At 41.0% G+C, this 15,849-nt stretch overlaps 1 protein-coding gene across 1 annotated transcript in view; it reads right to left on the bottom strand.

The window, feature by feature from the left end:
* Window positions 1–4,519, bottom strand: part of USP38 (ubiquitin specific peptidase 38) — a 28,321-nt gene extending 23,802 nt beyond the window's left edge. The window contains exons 1-2 of the mRNA XM_065687882.1: window positions 3,476–4,519; window positions 2,314–2,449 (exon numbers count right to left, since the gene is read on the bottom strand). Of these exons, the coding sequence (XP_065543954.1) occupies window positions 2,314–2,449; window positions 3,476–4,484 (1,145 nt within the window). The 5' untranslated portion in view covers window positions 4,485–4,519. The remainder of the gene's footprint in view (window positions 1–2,313; window positions 2,450–3,475) is intronic.
* Between the last annotated feature and the right edge of the window lie 11,330 nt (window positions 4,520–15,849).

The raw sequence follows: 15,849 nt of genomic DNA, 5'->3' as shown, positions 1-15,849 counted from the left end.
CAGGTGAAATTCCTCAGATTAGAAAGAGAACAAAACAATAACAGAAGATCCCCAGACTACCTGGCACACACCCACTCCCCACCTCTCCCCCCAGCATAGCATTTTTATAGTATTTTACATTTTTACCAACAGGACAAAGGGCCTGGTCACATCAGGAGTTTTTCTTAGGAAAATTTTCTGTTTCTCAAAGACACTTGGTTTAAAGTGAAAACAACATATTAACTATACGCAGTCAACTTCCTCCGAGACCTCTGAAGCAGATTTTTGATGCAGTCATATATCCCAGAAAAGATTCAACACTGTTGCTTCAGATAAGGTTTCATGAGACAGCTGAGCCGATTAAGAGCAGCTCAGTGATGCCAAAAAAGCAAGAACTTTTTCTTATATAAACCTATGCCTAATGCAACCTCAACTGAACAGATTCAATTTATTAGTCTTCTAATTACAGATTATTTACTAACTTGTGTTTTACTTTAGACAGACTCTGCAGTGTCGTGGAAGTGAGCAGTAAGAGCTCTAATTTACAGTCACCAAAGGTCTTTTGATTCTCATCAGGAGACCTTCTTGTGCCCAGAGTTCTGCATCTTCTGGGAATGATGCAAGCCTTATGACAATATTGTCATTTGGCTCTCCAGACTTTCCAAATGCATTATCCTTTTTACAATTACTCCTCTAAGACAGAGGAGAGTAATTGCTGCAAAGGGTTCCTAGAAGTACACGACGTAAGAGTACCTACAAAAATAACAAGGGGTACCAGGAAAGTTCCATGGAACAGAACTAGAGGCTCTTAAAATCAAGTATTCAAAGAATGAATAAGGCAAGTAAGATTTCACTGTCCTTTCAAAAACAAGAGGAAAAAAAGCACCACAGGACTAGTATTCAGAAAGATCACTTATTTGATAATAACAGCTCCTATTATACCCAAAGCTCAGCAATGCATTACTTCCCTAAGCAGAGCCATACAGAGAAGCCATTCTAAAGCTACCATTATACAATCACATTATGTTGAAATGGATAATACCACATAAATGTTAAAATTGCACTAACATGAAAATTAATCACCAGCACACTACTGGCAGATTATTAGCATGTACAAATCCTCCTGAACTTCACAGCTTTGCATTTCAGGCTGTGTACACAGCTCTGTTAAAATCTGTTCAGTTGAGCAGATTATTTTCAAAGCCCTAAATAATATGTCTTATTACCCCATATTACAGTATTGATGATGCTACTTCTCATTAATGTTTTCAACTGTAAGCACATTTTCAATGTGAAAACTCCTCAGTATTTCACCAAGATACACAAGTGTTACATTACATAAATGTGTGTTACACTAATTCAAATGGATGTAGTTAACAAATACTTTCAGTTGAGACTTGTTATTTTTAAACAATACGAATTTCTAACAGATTCCTGTTTAACTGCTTCACTCATTTTTCTACTCTTCAGTGCTCAATAACAGCTTCTTCCATAGGCTTTTAAATAAATAATTCAAGGACCTTCAAAGTCTTAATCTTTCTCCCATTGTTATTCTTCTGCATCACTAGTATTCACATATCTGAAGATACTAAGACTGCAACCTGAATCACAGCCTGTTAACAGTGATAGTCATGTTTAGATTAGTAACAAGAAGCATAATATGCAATTGGTTTTACATTAAAGCATAATATGCAATTGGTTTTACATTATTCCTATTCTTTTATTGACAGAACATCCACAAAAACTGTGGAGGCTGGAATGAAGATGGAAGTAAGACTGGCCCCTGTGAATCCTACTAAAAAGTAATGAAGATATGTAAACCAGAAAAAAATTCCTCAAAAATAAGCAGTAAAACTCATTTCTGTCTCCTCTCTTCAGAAGAGAGAGGATGGGTAAGAATCATGTGAGAGCATCAAAGCTTCTAGAAAAAGCATAAAAGTTGATCTTCTGAAAAAAAGGCTTTATTCCTCAGATTGCCTGTAAACCCTGTCAAGTTTCCTATTTATCCACCTCCCATAAGGTAGGGGATCTAAACATAAGGTGATATCTAAAAGGAACAGAGCTGGCTTCCTCTTTGTTTCTATCCAGCCCTCTTCTTCATCCACCCTAGCATAGCACGAGAAAGAAGCCACATTAGCAATGAAGCAACAAACTTAAATGGAAACCCTACCAGTAACATTCATAACATCATAAATATACATTACCTTAACATGCTAAACAGCGTAACTTTGAATACCATTTTTAACTTTTTTTTTAACCTAAATGACAACTCCAACAAAAGCAAGAATAATGAAAAAAAGAGACTTTTCTTCCCTTTACAATGAAACACAGTACCTGCACAGAGCTTGAGTCATACTCGCATCTTTCACATTTGGATCTGTAGTAAGGCTCCTGATGAGTACAGTAATCATCTGCAATGGTATGTGCTGCACAAGACTTGCCAGTGCAACAGAAGGTTCAAATGAAGTATCTGTAATAGTTGAACATAACATAAGAAACTAAAAAGAAAACCTCACAGAAAAAATATGCTTTATCTTCCACCCTGCAACTTCACTATAGTTGTAAAGTTTTGAGTGAATTCTATTATTACAAACCAAAACAAAATTTAAGAGTTTCAATGGATTAAGGACAATGAACAGAGCAAACAAACTCCTTTTGTTTTTATGCATGCAAGCAAGTGAGAGTCTGCCAACTTCCTCCTCCACCTCAACAGAGCTGAGAAGTAGGTTGTTTTTTTTCTCTAAAAAGAAGTACCATACAATTATTTATAATTCTTGATGTTAAGCCTAGGGATCCAATACACCTGATATTTCCCATATCCTACCTCAGCAACTGCTTGCTAACCATAGCAGTTATGGGGAAATACAGTATCAGGATGTGAAGTCTCCCAGGTGCCTCAAACAGCAAAAGTACTTTCCAGTGTAAGCTTATAGAGTACTTTACAGATTTCTGAGGTCAGAAAAGACCTACTTACAATCGCACCTACATTACGATAGCAGTGAATCCTTCCCACAACACCCAAGTTCTATGTATTTCTTACACACCCCCCAGTTCCATAGACTACACTGTTCTGAGATGCAAAGTATCCCTCGGCAGGGAGCAAGGAGGAAGAGTACCTTCTGACACTAAAAGTTTTAGTTTTTCCTAACAGGACACCCCAAACATTGTTCCTGTGTATCACTTACAGTACTGCAACAAGAGATGGGCTTGTTTTTCTGTTTATATAGTAACAAAACCATCCTACTCTGCAGCTAAATAAATCACCATCTCACCTCTAGCTTTTCTTGTGGGGGGCTTTGCTTCTGTCACGGGCAAAAGTTGCACTTTACTACCTGTGCAGGGAAGCAACGGGTCCTAGGCGATGCCTGCAAAGCTACCCGATGCTAACTGTTGGGCTCTTCCTTCTGGCAAACCTGCCGCTCTCCTCAAGCGCCCACGTTACTCTGCGCCCCTCCCGCCCCCTTTATCCCCCAGGGCCCCATCGGGCGGCGCTCACCGGCAGCAGAGATGATGGCGAAGAGCTCCTGCAGGGAGGGCAGCAGCGTGTCGGGTTCGGCCTTCCAGACACTGCGGAGGAGCCCGCTGACCTGTGTCACCTGCGAGACGTAGAGGCGCAGCTCGGCCTCCCGGGTGCCCTGGCTCTGGAAATGGGCGATGCTGCGCACCAGTTGCTGGCAGAAGGCGAGCGAGAGCTTCCTGCCGCGGGGCAGGCACTGCGGAAAGTCGCTCAGCAGCTGGCAGAGGCGGGCGCAGAGCGGCGGCGCCGGCCGCTCGCACACCAGGCGCAGCGCCTCCACTTGCAGCAGCTCGAAGAGCTCCAGCACCGAGGGGCAGCTCATGATGAGGCGCAGCCCCGCCTGGATGTAGTCGAGGATGGCGGGGTCGCGGTTGCTCAGCTCGCCGTAGCCGCGCTGCAGGAGGCCGAGGACGAGCCCGCGGTTGAAGAAGGCCTCGAACTCGTCGCGGTGGTAGCGGCCATAGGCCTCCAGCACCTGCCGCCCCACCTGCCGCTGGAAAGGGTCGGGGCCCTGCAGCACCAGCCGGGTGCTGAGAGCGAACATAGCGCGGCACTGCGCCTGGCTCAGCGGCGTCTCCGCCGACTCCACCACCCGCCGCACAATCACCCGCTTTAATGGCAGCGGGTGAGACGAGCTCACCAGCCCCTCCAGGATCTTGTCCATGGCGGGTGCTCCGGGCACATCGGCCGAGCGGCGGCGGCGGCGGGCCGGCCCAGGCCTCAGCGGAGGCCGCCGCCGCCGCCTCCCCGCGGCCCTTCCTCCGCCCCGCCGCGCTATGCCGCCCAGGCGGCGGCGGCCGCCGCTCCCGCGCCCTTTTCTTGCCCCGTCTCGCCGGCCCCTCACCCGGGCGGCGGCGGCAGCCCCAGCCCCGCTCCCCTGCCCCCGCCTGAGGCAGCGCCGCGGCCCCAACGGCGACCGCTCAACGCTCCGCCGCTGACCCGGAAGCTGAGCAGCACAAACAGGAAACCGGCCTACCGGCCCGGGCATACGCTGTGCACCCGTCAACCGGCCACGGCACGCCCGCCTCCTTGCCAGGGCGCCTGCCAATGGGGAGTGAGGACGGGGCGAGGCGGGCATAGCGGGTGGTCGGCTGGGGTGAGGGCCTGGCGAGCGCTGCGAGCGTGGAGAGTTCCCTCGCACAGTGTAACGCCCCCGTACGCTGTTCGGCTTTTAGTTTCTCCGCCGCACATGTAATGTCCCGCCAGCCGCCTCGCCGTTCAGTCGCAGTCATGGGATTACCCCGCTGTGGTGAGGCCATGTGCAGGTCTATCCTCCCTTCAGTCGGCGTGCAGAGGCCCTTTTCTCCTGTGACTGACGTTGGTTGCTTTATCTATCATGCATTCTGGCCTGTAAGTCTACTTGTAACCAGCAGCGCTTCCTTAGAGAAGCCTTTGCTCTTTAACAGCTGTGAGAACGTTCCCATCCTTAAGGAACATTGCCTGCTTATCCTTTGTTTTGCTCTAGATAGCTTTAGTTTCCAATACTCAAATTGTATTCGCATACCATGCTTTTTCATACCAGAATTTATTTCTAGCAATAGGGAGTTATGTAATTTCCAGGGACCGAGAACTAGGTAACAAGAAAGGTCACAAAATTGGCAGTATGCAAACCAGAAACCAAACTCCAGTTCTGTAGACAAATAAAATACTTCAGGCTAGGTCATCAGTCCCACAAACTGGGTGTGCTGGCAAAGCCCTCTCTGTGGTGCTCTTGTTTCTCAATACAAAAAACTTCATGGTATGTGGTTGACTAATACCTGTAATTCAGCATCAGGAATTTATGGGAAATGAGCATAATTAATCCCTGGTAATATCTGATGTGTAATAAGTGCAGCACAAGCAAACGTGAAAGAGCTGGAATGGTCACCTGAAAAGCTTCAGATGTACAGATGGCTTGCAGGCACGTGAAGAGGCAGGAAATGCAGAATGCATGTGTAGCTCTAAATTAGCAACATCACGGCTCCTGTGACCTGGGAGATCAAAGGTTTGAGCAGGTTTTCATTGCTTTGTCCTTCCTTTACCTAGCATGGATGGGAGGGGAGGCAGTGCCAGCTGCTTGGGATGAGAGAACAGTCTTCCTAACGGGATATTCTGTTTAGCAGCTTGGTCACAGCTATTCTGCATAGATAAGGCAATTTCTCAAAAAAGGAAGCAAAAAGGTCTGAAAATCTACAGTCCTGAGAAAAACTTAATATTTGAAGCTCTATAGCTGGGGGGAGGGTTAGCGACCTCGAGCATAAGAATTTGGAAATAATATTCTTATTTGCATCCACATGACCAAGTATGCAAACTCCTCATTTAATGAGCTTAAGTCAAGTAGTAGAACTAGCAATGAAAACCGACTGGTTAAGAGTTACGGTGATTGGCTGAGTCATTGTGTATGCTTATGACCTCAGAGCTAAGAATAACCTGAACTGTGGGGATGATCCTAATTACAACCTTACTATTAGATATGCAATTATCAATATATACTCATGTGCTAAATTCTGGAACACAGACTGTTCCTCTGTTTTCAGTAAAATCTAATTCCTATATACAGATATATTACTAAGCTGTGACAAAATGAAAAATAAGTGAATTCTTCAGAGAATAAATATAAAATATTTTCTTTGAAAAAGTAAGGGAAAAAAGCCCAGTTGTGTTTCATCAAAACCAAAGATTATTGGCAAATCTGAACAATAATTACTCTTCCTGTGAAACAGCATAAATGGCATCAGAAGGTTAACCATGGTGGCATCTCATTAATTACTCAAGAATCTTGAAAGGCAGAAAGGAGACTTTTTACTGAGAATGCTGGATTAAAGATATCCAGTCAGCCTACATGCATTTTATACTTCGTGACTGAGATAACTGCTTTCTAGCAGAACATTTTTTAGGTAAGAGGACCATCCTGCACGCCCATCCTAATGGCTGGTGAGGCTCTAGATCAACATCTGCTCATTGCTTATGCCACCCACATGAGCAAGTCTAACATGCTGGACTTCATGCTGGTGTACAGAGATATCCATATTGCATGTACAGTGAATTCAGCCTCCCCGAGAGGTAGGATCCCCATGTATTTGCAGTAGATTCAGGGCATCTGACATTGAGCGTCCTGTGGCTTGGCTGTGTGGTTGGATGACTGTTAAATGTAGTGCAAGCCGGGCAACAGGAGCCCAGGGAACATGGCAGGCAGGCCTCCCTTTTCAGCCACAGTTTGCTGTTAGATCAGTTTCAGCGTAACATGAAACTGCTCTGTGAGTCAGGAGCTTCTGAGCACTAATCATGGCTCTGGTATCAACCCCATTGGTGGCTGCAAGCAGCTTGCTTAACTACAGGGTCAGTATCTGTCACATATAAATAGTATTAGCTAGGTACTTGAGAGCACTGCAAAGTTCGATTAGATAATGTTTACCAAGTATTAATTTAGTTTTCAAAGCGTTGTTTAAAAATGCCTGAATGTTGAGTCATCATGTTCTAGTTGTACACTGTCACGTCTCCCAAAGGTTTATTCATCCAATAAACAACAAGACATCAAAAAGTCAAAATAGCACAGCATGTGGTCCCAGTGAAACCTGGGATGTAATTATTTATTTATATTTACGATGCAGTTATCACGATGCAACTATTTTTTTTTTTGAAGAAAGAAGCCTTGATTTGAAAGAGCTGTTTTGTCTCCTGTGGATACAATCTTTCATGATTTGGTTTTGCATATGTAAGATATATATATTTGTGGTTTCAAGGAGCAACATCTGCCTGAATGTGACTTTATTTCTAATTTTGTATTGGTTTTCCTCTGTTGTAACAGGAAGATATTGCAAAGATTGCATTCAGTATTGAAAAGACCTGTGTAGTAATTGCTGTGAAAACGAGGGGCATCTGTAGCTTTAGCCACACAGCTATTAACTGTGGTTAGGGGCAGTGGTGGTGGGAGATCTAGGTAAGCGTCAGCATCTGTGTGGCAATAATATGTCAGGGTATTAGGTTGAGACACTAAAAAGTTTAAGGAGATTCGGGCCTCTCTTGGGATTAAAAGACATACAGTGTGGACTGTGGGGCCAGAAAGTTCGTATTTTAGAAGGCAGACTTATCCGTGTGAGATAAATTGATAGACCCGTATCTGCCACTGGATATTTCCAGGAATAAGAAGTGTCTCTCTAGCTCAGCATGGCTCAGATTTCTTTTGGCTGAAATACTGTCTTTAGACTCAGGCTTCTTTACTAGGTACATCTGCCTTCTTTACTAAGTACTCAGTACTTCTTTACTAAGTCTCAGTAAGGGGCTCAGCCCGTCTATGGCAAGTGTATTTTGTGTTTCATCCTTTTACTCAAAAGGATAACTGGCCAGTCTTCGTGCATTACCTTTTTCTCAGATCTCTGTTACATGAATAAACAAAATTGCTTGTTACCAAATATACCATTTTCACTGCTGCCTATCTCATTGCACACCCTAATGAAAGTAAATGTAGTAGCCATAGTGAAACAATGGTGGTTAGGCTGGTATTTGGACAATTGGAAACTTAGCTGTGCAATACACTGTCCGTGATTGTTTTTCTCTTATGTCTTTATGAAATTTAGAATTACATCAGTGAAGTTCCTGCAGAGATCAGGAAGGTGTAAGGTACCTTGACATTCACAGCAACTACCCAGAGGCTATGTATATGCCAACAACTTACATTTCACTGGCAAGATGTGCATAATTTTTCAAAGCCCTGACAGTCTAAAAAGCAAATTTTGGTGGGCTCCGTATCTCTTCCTTCTCTTGCACTGCACAAAATGTTCACAGTAAATGTCCCAGATTTCAAAGTCAACATAAACCGCATTATGTTTAGGATGCATAAGGCTAGATATTTAAATACGGAAAATCAAACTAAGTTATGCCAAACCCCCTTGAATTTGTGCAATTTTTTATCTGTTTTGCTTGTGCAAGTGCGTATTTTGCATGCATACATTTGCAATACAAATGCAGCTTGAGTGTGTTTGTATGAAAATGTGGCATTATGTAGGAATTTATATGCAATGATACATACCATTTTCAGGAAAAAAAATTTGTAATGGTGATTGTCTCTTTCAAGTACATACTGCTTTTAAAACGAGAAAAGCTGTACCTATATGAAGAGCTTCCTTTGATAAATGATACATTTGATTAAATTTAGATACCTGCTGAGGAAATAGTCTGTTTATAGAAATAGAGTTATACATCTGCCCAACTATCTGACAGAAAGTGATAAAAGTAGATTGCCTGAAGGTCATCTGTAACTCAGAATTAGACAGAATATGGACTGTGGAAGTCAGCTGTAAGGCTGTCACAGAGAACAATGTATACTTCATTGAATCTGCTCCAAAAGATGTGTCAAATATCACACCTTTCTCTAGAAAGAAAAGATTCAGTAGGTGAAGAAAATACTAAGCATTGTACTTCACTGCATATTATGCACATCTGACTTATGTGATGTTTCTGGAATTTTGGTGAAATGTTTGCAAGTTGAACATGCATCCAAATAGACATATATTCTAATTTGTAAAATGATGACAGTACACTTCATTTGAAAAAGTAGCAAGGTTAGCTTAAGCTAGACTGCTGTTTCTTTTATAAGTTTTTAATGAGACGCTAGGCAGAACCAGTACTGAAATCCTTACAGGCATTGACTGACACTTACAATGCCTGCTGCTTAATGAAGGAGTAAATTGCATCATAAATCTCTGATTTTTATTGCCATTTCTTCATATGAGGAGTGCAAATCATCTTCCAAACTTACAGGTTTCTGCTGCCTCCCTCTTAATATATTATCCATGTGTATGGTGAAGGATACTGTAGAATGTAATTTGTCCAAGACCAAATATCAAAGAAGTTAATGCTATCAGATCTTCTGGATATATACTTTATGGATGACATTTGAAGGAATAACTGAGGACCAAATGAGCATTACCATTAAAAGAAAAATAAAAAAATATGTGGAGAATACAGAGGGGAAAAAAAAAACCAACTGAGTTTCACAGAACAAAAAGTTTGTCTCTCAAAGATACGACCATGGCTTGATTGGTGTGTGTACCTTAAAAGAGGTGCTTCAGCTTATTAGAGCCTGGGGATTTGCCAGTACTGAAAGATTTATACATCCTGTGAGGTATTAAGCATGTCTGTCTACCTTTTCTAGTTGTTCTCTTACATTCACAAGTTTTTTCACTAACCCAGCATTTTGGCTTGTATGAAATCCTTTGCTGTGAGCTAAGAAAATAAAATGTTCCAGTATACGACTGATAATGTGGCACAAAAGAAGCCTTGGTGTTTTGAGTTAACTGCTGTAATGCTCAACTGGTCATCATGGCCTGAGACTGCGGCTCAACTGAAATGTGCATACTCCTCCTAAGGGAAGTAATCCACTGAGCCTTGCATCTCGGTTCGTGTCTTGTTTTGCCTTGTGTTTGCTACAGCATGTAAGATCTACGAACCATTTTTAAACTCTGCTGTCTTAGTGTTTTTCTTTTCTTAGGTTTTGGTTTTGTTTGTTTATTTTTTTTGGGGGGTGGGGGGTAGAGGTGTGATGGTGTTTTATAGCAGAGTCTAAATTTTCTCGTACTTCTGTAGTGCTCTCATTACCTGCTCAGACTTCGTATACTTTATGAACTATATGACTGGCTTTGTTCTGATTATTTTGACAAAGTTTAAGCATTGGTTTCCTCAGGAGCTGAGAATTTTGTCCTAGGTCATAACTGTAATTCTTCTTTCTCCACTTAAGCCATCAAAAATCCAAAGATGGGCTTGTCAATTGTAAATCAGTCACAAACTTCACTTAGCATCTCGTTTTTGGTCTCTGTATAAAAATGTACTGCTGGGACCCCAAGGCAAAGTTCAGATGTCTACAGTTTCACCATTATCTCCTTTCTTACTTTTGATTCTTTCCTGGCAGCTAGTTGCTTACAGTTGTGAAACAAGTCATTGCTTATTTATGTTTCTTCTTAAAAGAGTGTCCATGCTCCTAAGTCCTAACTCAGTATTTCCTTGGTTATGCTCCCAGTACTCTGAATTATTCAGTAAACACTCTATGTCAAAAATGTCTGACAGAGGGCACTTTCATCCTTAGTCATTATTCTGACTGCGTGTAACCTACATTGCATTGTGGAGATACCCAGTTTAGGTTCAACTTGAGCAGGTGTATCTGCACCCTGCCTCAAATAATAAGCAATGCAACCTTTGAATTCATAGGGGCACAGCTGCTGCTTCTGGCACTGGAGGTGACTGCCACTTGCTTTAAGTATCTCTGTTATATGCTTTAATGCTTTGTGGGGTTGATTGGTTCTTCATTACAAAAAGAAAGTAGGCTTCATCATGTCAAATTGGCTTTCATAGCATACCTGAAATTTCTACCTCCTGTCAAAACTAAGTGAAATCAGCCATTTTATTCTAATGCTTATGATGAGCAAGAGGAAGACAGACACATGAATGTGAGTCCATACACCTTTTTTCCTTGCAACACTAAGAAAAGGTGTCTGACTTAACTTCAAGGAATCCTGAAACACCCAGTAATGAAGTACTGTGGAAAAGGAACACAGTAGCTTTGGACAATATCAATAGACAGTAACTAAAATGTATTTTATGCAAGCTTGTTTGATGAAACAGAAGTCAGATGCAGACCCACCAGCACAGATCCTCCAAAATCAGGTATAGCATTAAGAAATAAGGGGAGACCTTGTAGTAGCCTTTCATTACATAAAGGGAGCCTATAAGAAATCTGGAGAGGGACTTTTTACAAGGGCATATAGTTATGGGACAACGGGGAATGGTTTTAAACTGACAGAGGAGAGATTTATTTTAGCTATTAGGAAGAAGTTCTTCCCTGTGAGGGTGGTGAGGCGCTGGCACAGATTGCCCAGAGAAGCTGTGGCTGCCCTGTCCCTGGCAGTGTTCAAGGCCAGGTTGGGTGGGGCTTTGGGCAACTTTGTCTAGAGGAAGCTGCCCCTCCCCTGTCCATGACAGAGGGTTGGAACTAGGTGATCTTTAAGGTCCCTTACAACCCAAACCATTCCATGATATGATTCTGTGAATGCATTATGTTAGTCTTTTACAGATCCTCAGAGATTTCACACTTAACTGAGCAGATCACAAGGAGTAATATAGCCCTAAGACACAGTGTAATCACACTGGTAATCAGAATCTACAATTAGTTCCTATCTTCTGCCAGAAATGTCAGTGCAGTTTAATGATTTTTTGGAAGAGTTTGCTCAGCTACTGTTTCAGTGACCTGTTAGATTGTGGGGTTTGGGTCTTTTTCTTTTTTGAATTCAGCTCCAATATTTGAATTCCTTGGAAGAATTCTTAGCAATGAAGTAATATATCTAATTCAGATTATTTTGGTTTAGAATCTGTGATAATATACCAAAATAAGCCTGTTTATCTATATTTTGAAGCTTTTTGAGACGTTGCGTATACTAATTCAAACGCATAACAACAAAAGGAATTGTAGCGGGTTTTTTATTTTAATAGCTGAATTCTCTAGTATAAATTTAGATCACTAAGGAAATTTTCCGTAGCTCAGGCTTACTTAAGATCCATGAAGAAAAGAATTGTGTGGTATAGAAAAACAACGCAGGGTCAGATGTGTACTCTGAAATGTGAAATTGTGTAAACACATTTTTATTTGGATTCCATTTTAAATTTTAGGACAGATGGAGCCTGTGATAATTCAATAGTGGTGGTATTTTGTCTTAAACCAGGATCTGACATGTTCTTCACTTACAGTAGCTGCTGAGGAGAGCTTAGGTTAATGTGTAAAATAATTGGTTCTCTGAACAGTTGGGCACAGTCTCAATCAGTTCCCGTTTCAGTATCAGATTTCTTGTAATCAGAGGGAAGTGTAGTCTTTTTCTGATGCTCTGTATGCACTGAAATTAGTTGGAAAGAAAGTGTTTGGAACAGTGCAGCATAGAAGCAAATGTTCAATTTTATAAATAACATATGATTAGACAAATACACTAAGCTTATAGAGCTTATTTATGTTGAATCATGTGTCAGGGTGTACTGTGGACTTTTCTGCCCTTATTTCAGTGATCTCATTCTTCTGGGAAAGCACCTATTTAAAGTAAAACTTCATTTCACACAAGGCATAAATACATGTCGAAAAATAGTTATTTTTCTTTACTGAAGGCAAAGTTATCTATTACTTATTATCTACAATATGAAAAAAAAAAAATGCATTACTCATGGCCCCAAACATTTAAAAAACAATGAGGCAGATCCAGCCCCATCTTTTTGAAAGTCATATGGTATATACTGACAGCTTGATACAGAACTTTCCCAAATAAGAAGGTAGATACTTTTTTCTCTGTAGTTATTGCATGTTTTTCAGTATCTTCATTTTCCTAGAATGATTTAAAGGCAGTGAATCACAGAAGGTTTATAGTGTCATAAACTACTGTAGGAAATGTTGGATAATAGAGAAGAAAATTATTTCTTTATTAAGTGGCTATAAATTGCTTTTGGCTTGTTAATGCTTTTTAGCTTAATGTAAATCAGACACCTAAGATCTACATGGAGTGTTCTTTCTGACAAAAAGAATTGCCATTTCAGTTTTCAACAAAGATCTGGCTTAGGTCTGTCCCCTCAGGAGGGCTCGAAAGTACTTGATAATGCTTGTCATCCCCTTAGGCCAGTCACCTTCCAGTCTGGCCACTCACCAGTCAGAACTTCAGTTTGACATAAGGATTTTTGTCTCATGTTGTTTCTTGCACTGCATTTTATAATTGTAAGAGAAACAGCTTCCTAGCTCCTGCTCACTTTCTGAGTCTGCTTCAAGTATTCACCTGCTCTGCATCTGTATTTATGCTAATACTGGAGAAGTATCTTCCTTTCAGAGTAGATCAAGGCTTGGAAAACCTGTGCCTCTGAGGGCAATGTCTGATTGCACAGAGCACTCAAATTCTTGTTTCCTATCAGTATTAGACAGGTCCCCTTCAAAACTGAACCATGACCAATGAACATCCTCATGTCCTGCAACCCGTCATGATAAGAGGATGGTTTAGGCAGCTGACATACTTGTGTTCAAACAGCGCCGTCAAACCATCCATCCTGGACTGAATGTGCTCTCTTGGGTACTTGTGAGTCCTGCTTTCTACCAATACTCCACAAATACCAATGCTTTTGAAGCTAAAAGGTCTTTAATACTTGGTCATTTAAAGTTTGTCATTCCTACTGTCTCTAGAGCTCTTGCAAAAGATTGTGGCCTACACTTGCTTGTGAAATAGACATGTCTGATAGAAGGTCTAAATATTTCACCAAAGGCCACAAAATAATTTTACCTGGAACTGTAAGAGAATTATGCCTGACATTAGCTGGTAAAGCGATTTGATTTTGTTTATATTATAATTTATCTGTGTTTTGAAAGTGGATGAGGAGGACAAGAAATGACACCCTGTGCTTTCAAAGTGCTTTATGAATATCAGACTTACTAAAAGCCAATAGCATGCATATTCTAAAATTACTTAGGTGCTTTTGAAAATCCTCCTCTGTAAACACCTAACATTTTTCCTAATGAAGCTCCATCTCACATACCTCATAAATACCTGCAGAACCACCTCATTCTCTTTTCATAACTCTGCCAAGCTCTGTCTTGATGTGATACGTACAGGAGAGCTCCAGTTTGCTTTCTGTGATCATTCTTTTTTTTACTGGCCTTGATTGTCTTGTTATTACCTCCATGCTCCATCTATTTGTTATCTCTTTTCTCTTGGCTCATATTCGCATTGGCAGTGTTCAAGAACTGGATGATTCTTTCCATTTTGTGCTTTTACAGCATGTGCTAGGGCATGGCTTGCTTCGCAGTGAACATTTCCAGCAATGACAAAATAATAATGCATTAACTTTGCACAGCAGGGAAAAAGTAAGTGCTATTGCATGAACATAGGTTCGTCTGGCAATGTGTAAGTAGGGAACCCCACCTACAGAGGGACTTGCCACTGCCATGCTAAGAAGAGCTTCAGAATGGGGACTATAAACAAAGTCTTGTTCATAGTTTTGCTTTAGTGTGCAGGCTCATCTTCTGACAGTAAGATTGCAGAGGACATGCCATGAAAAGATGTTTCATTACAGTGGAATTATGTAGCATTGGAAATAAGTATAAATAGGGGTGTCTAAATAAAAAGAGTTGGGATTCATCTGGAAAGAATAAAGTGGAACTGATTTTTGCTTCATTTGGATAGTTAAAATAGGAAAAAGATAACCATTATAGTGACAGTGACACACTTGCTAGCACAATAGAAATAATCAGGATTCCAGTTTAATGAGATGTTATAGAACGTGAGAATATTTTGAAATGCTAATGAAAAAGAAGTGTTATGAGTGGTAGAAAATGGTAATTGGTAGATAGTAACGCATTTAAGGAATACTGACAGTTTCATTTGAAAAAGCATTGTAAGAATGTTGATTAGCTTAACTGGGACAGGAAAGATTTACAGAAAGAAGGGATTCAAAAGAAGAGCAGCCTTACTCCTGTCCTTGCAAAGCATTGCTTAGTATTAATTAAACAGAAACAGGATTAAACTTAGGTTGTGTGTAATAGTACAGTTCCTTTTACATGCAGTATTAATTCATTTCATGTCCATGTAGTCAACAAAATATCTTCTGAATGGCATTGACCAACACAAATGAGTGATAGATGAGCATAATATCACAAAACATTTAGAATAATTACTAACTGTAGATCACTTTACATTGTACCTAAGAGATTGCATGGATAAAGTGTTCATATCCCAGCTGTTGGTTTACAGTCTCTCTCTGCATGCTAGGTGGTGTGGGGCAGGAGCTCAGGGAATGTACATTCAATTCGCATTTTGTGTAGCCATTAGCATAATAGTTAAGCCTCTTTTTCACATGAAACTCAGAATTATGTAATATTATGTTTGTGGCATAGCTTTGTGCGTCATATTTATCTCGATAATGAGACAGTCCTACTGGCATGCGCTTTCAGTAACTAACACAACTGGATCCTATTCTGGGCTGATTGAGTGTGATCTGGGTCTCAAACTGCCAGTTACAAGCTGCCCTCTGCTCTGAGTGGCTGCTGTGCCTTTCCCAGTTTCATCAGGATTAAGTGAGCTGTACAATCCCAGTTCTGGATCTAGAGCAATAGCAATAACCTGCTTTCTCAACAGGCCCCCCAGAAAGCATACCAATAACCATGAAATCATCTTTACCTTTTGGGGAAGACAGTAAGAATCCAGCCATCCTGGCTTTGGATGGGAAATGACAGGTGACATTTTGTTTGTTTTTTACTAGACCTTATTTATTATACTGAGGATACTTTTAAGGAATGCATTTAACATAATATTAAATTTTATTTATTCAGAACCATCTAACGCTGTTGTCCAAATACCTTATTTTGC

This window comes from Lathamus discolor, chromosome 1, assembly GCF_037157495.1.
Source record: "Lathamus discolor isolate bLatDis1 chromosome 1, bLatDis1.hap1, whole genome shotgun sequence".
Taxonomy (NCBI): Eukaryota; Metazoa; Chordata; class Aves; order Psittaciformes; family Psittacidae; genus Lathamus; species Lathamus discolor.
This window is presented reverse-complemented; position numbering and strand designations above follow the sequence as displayed.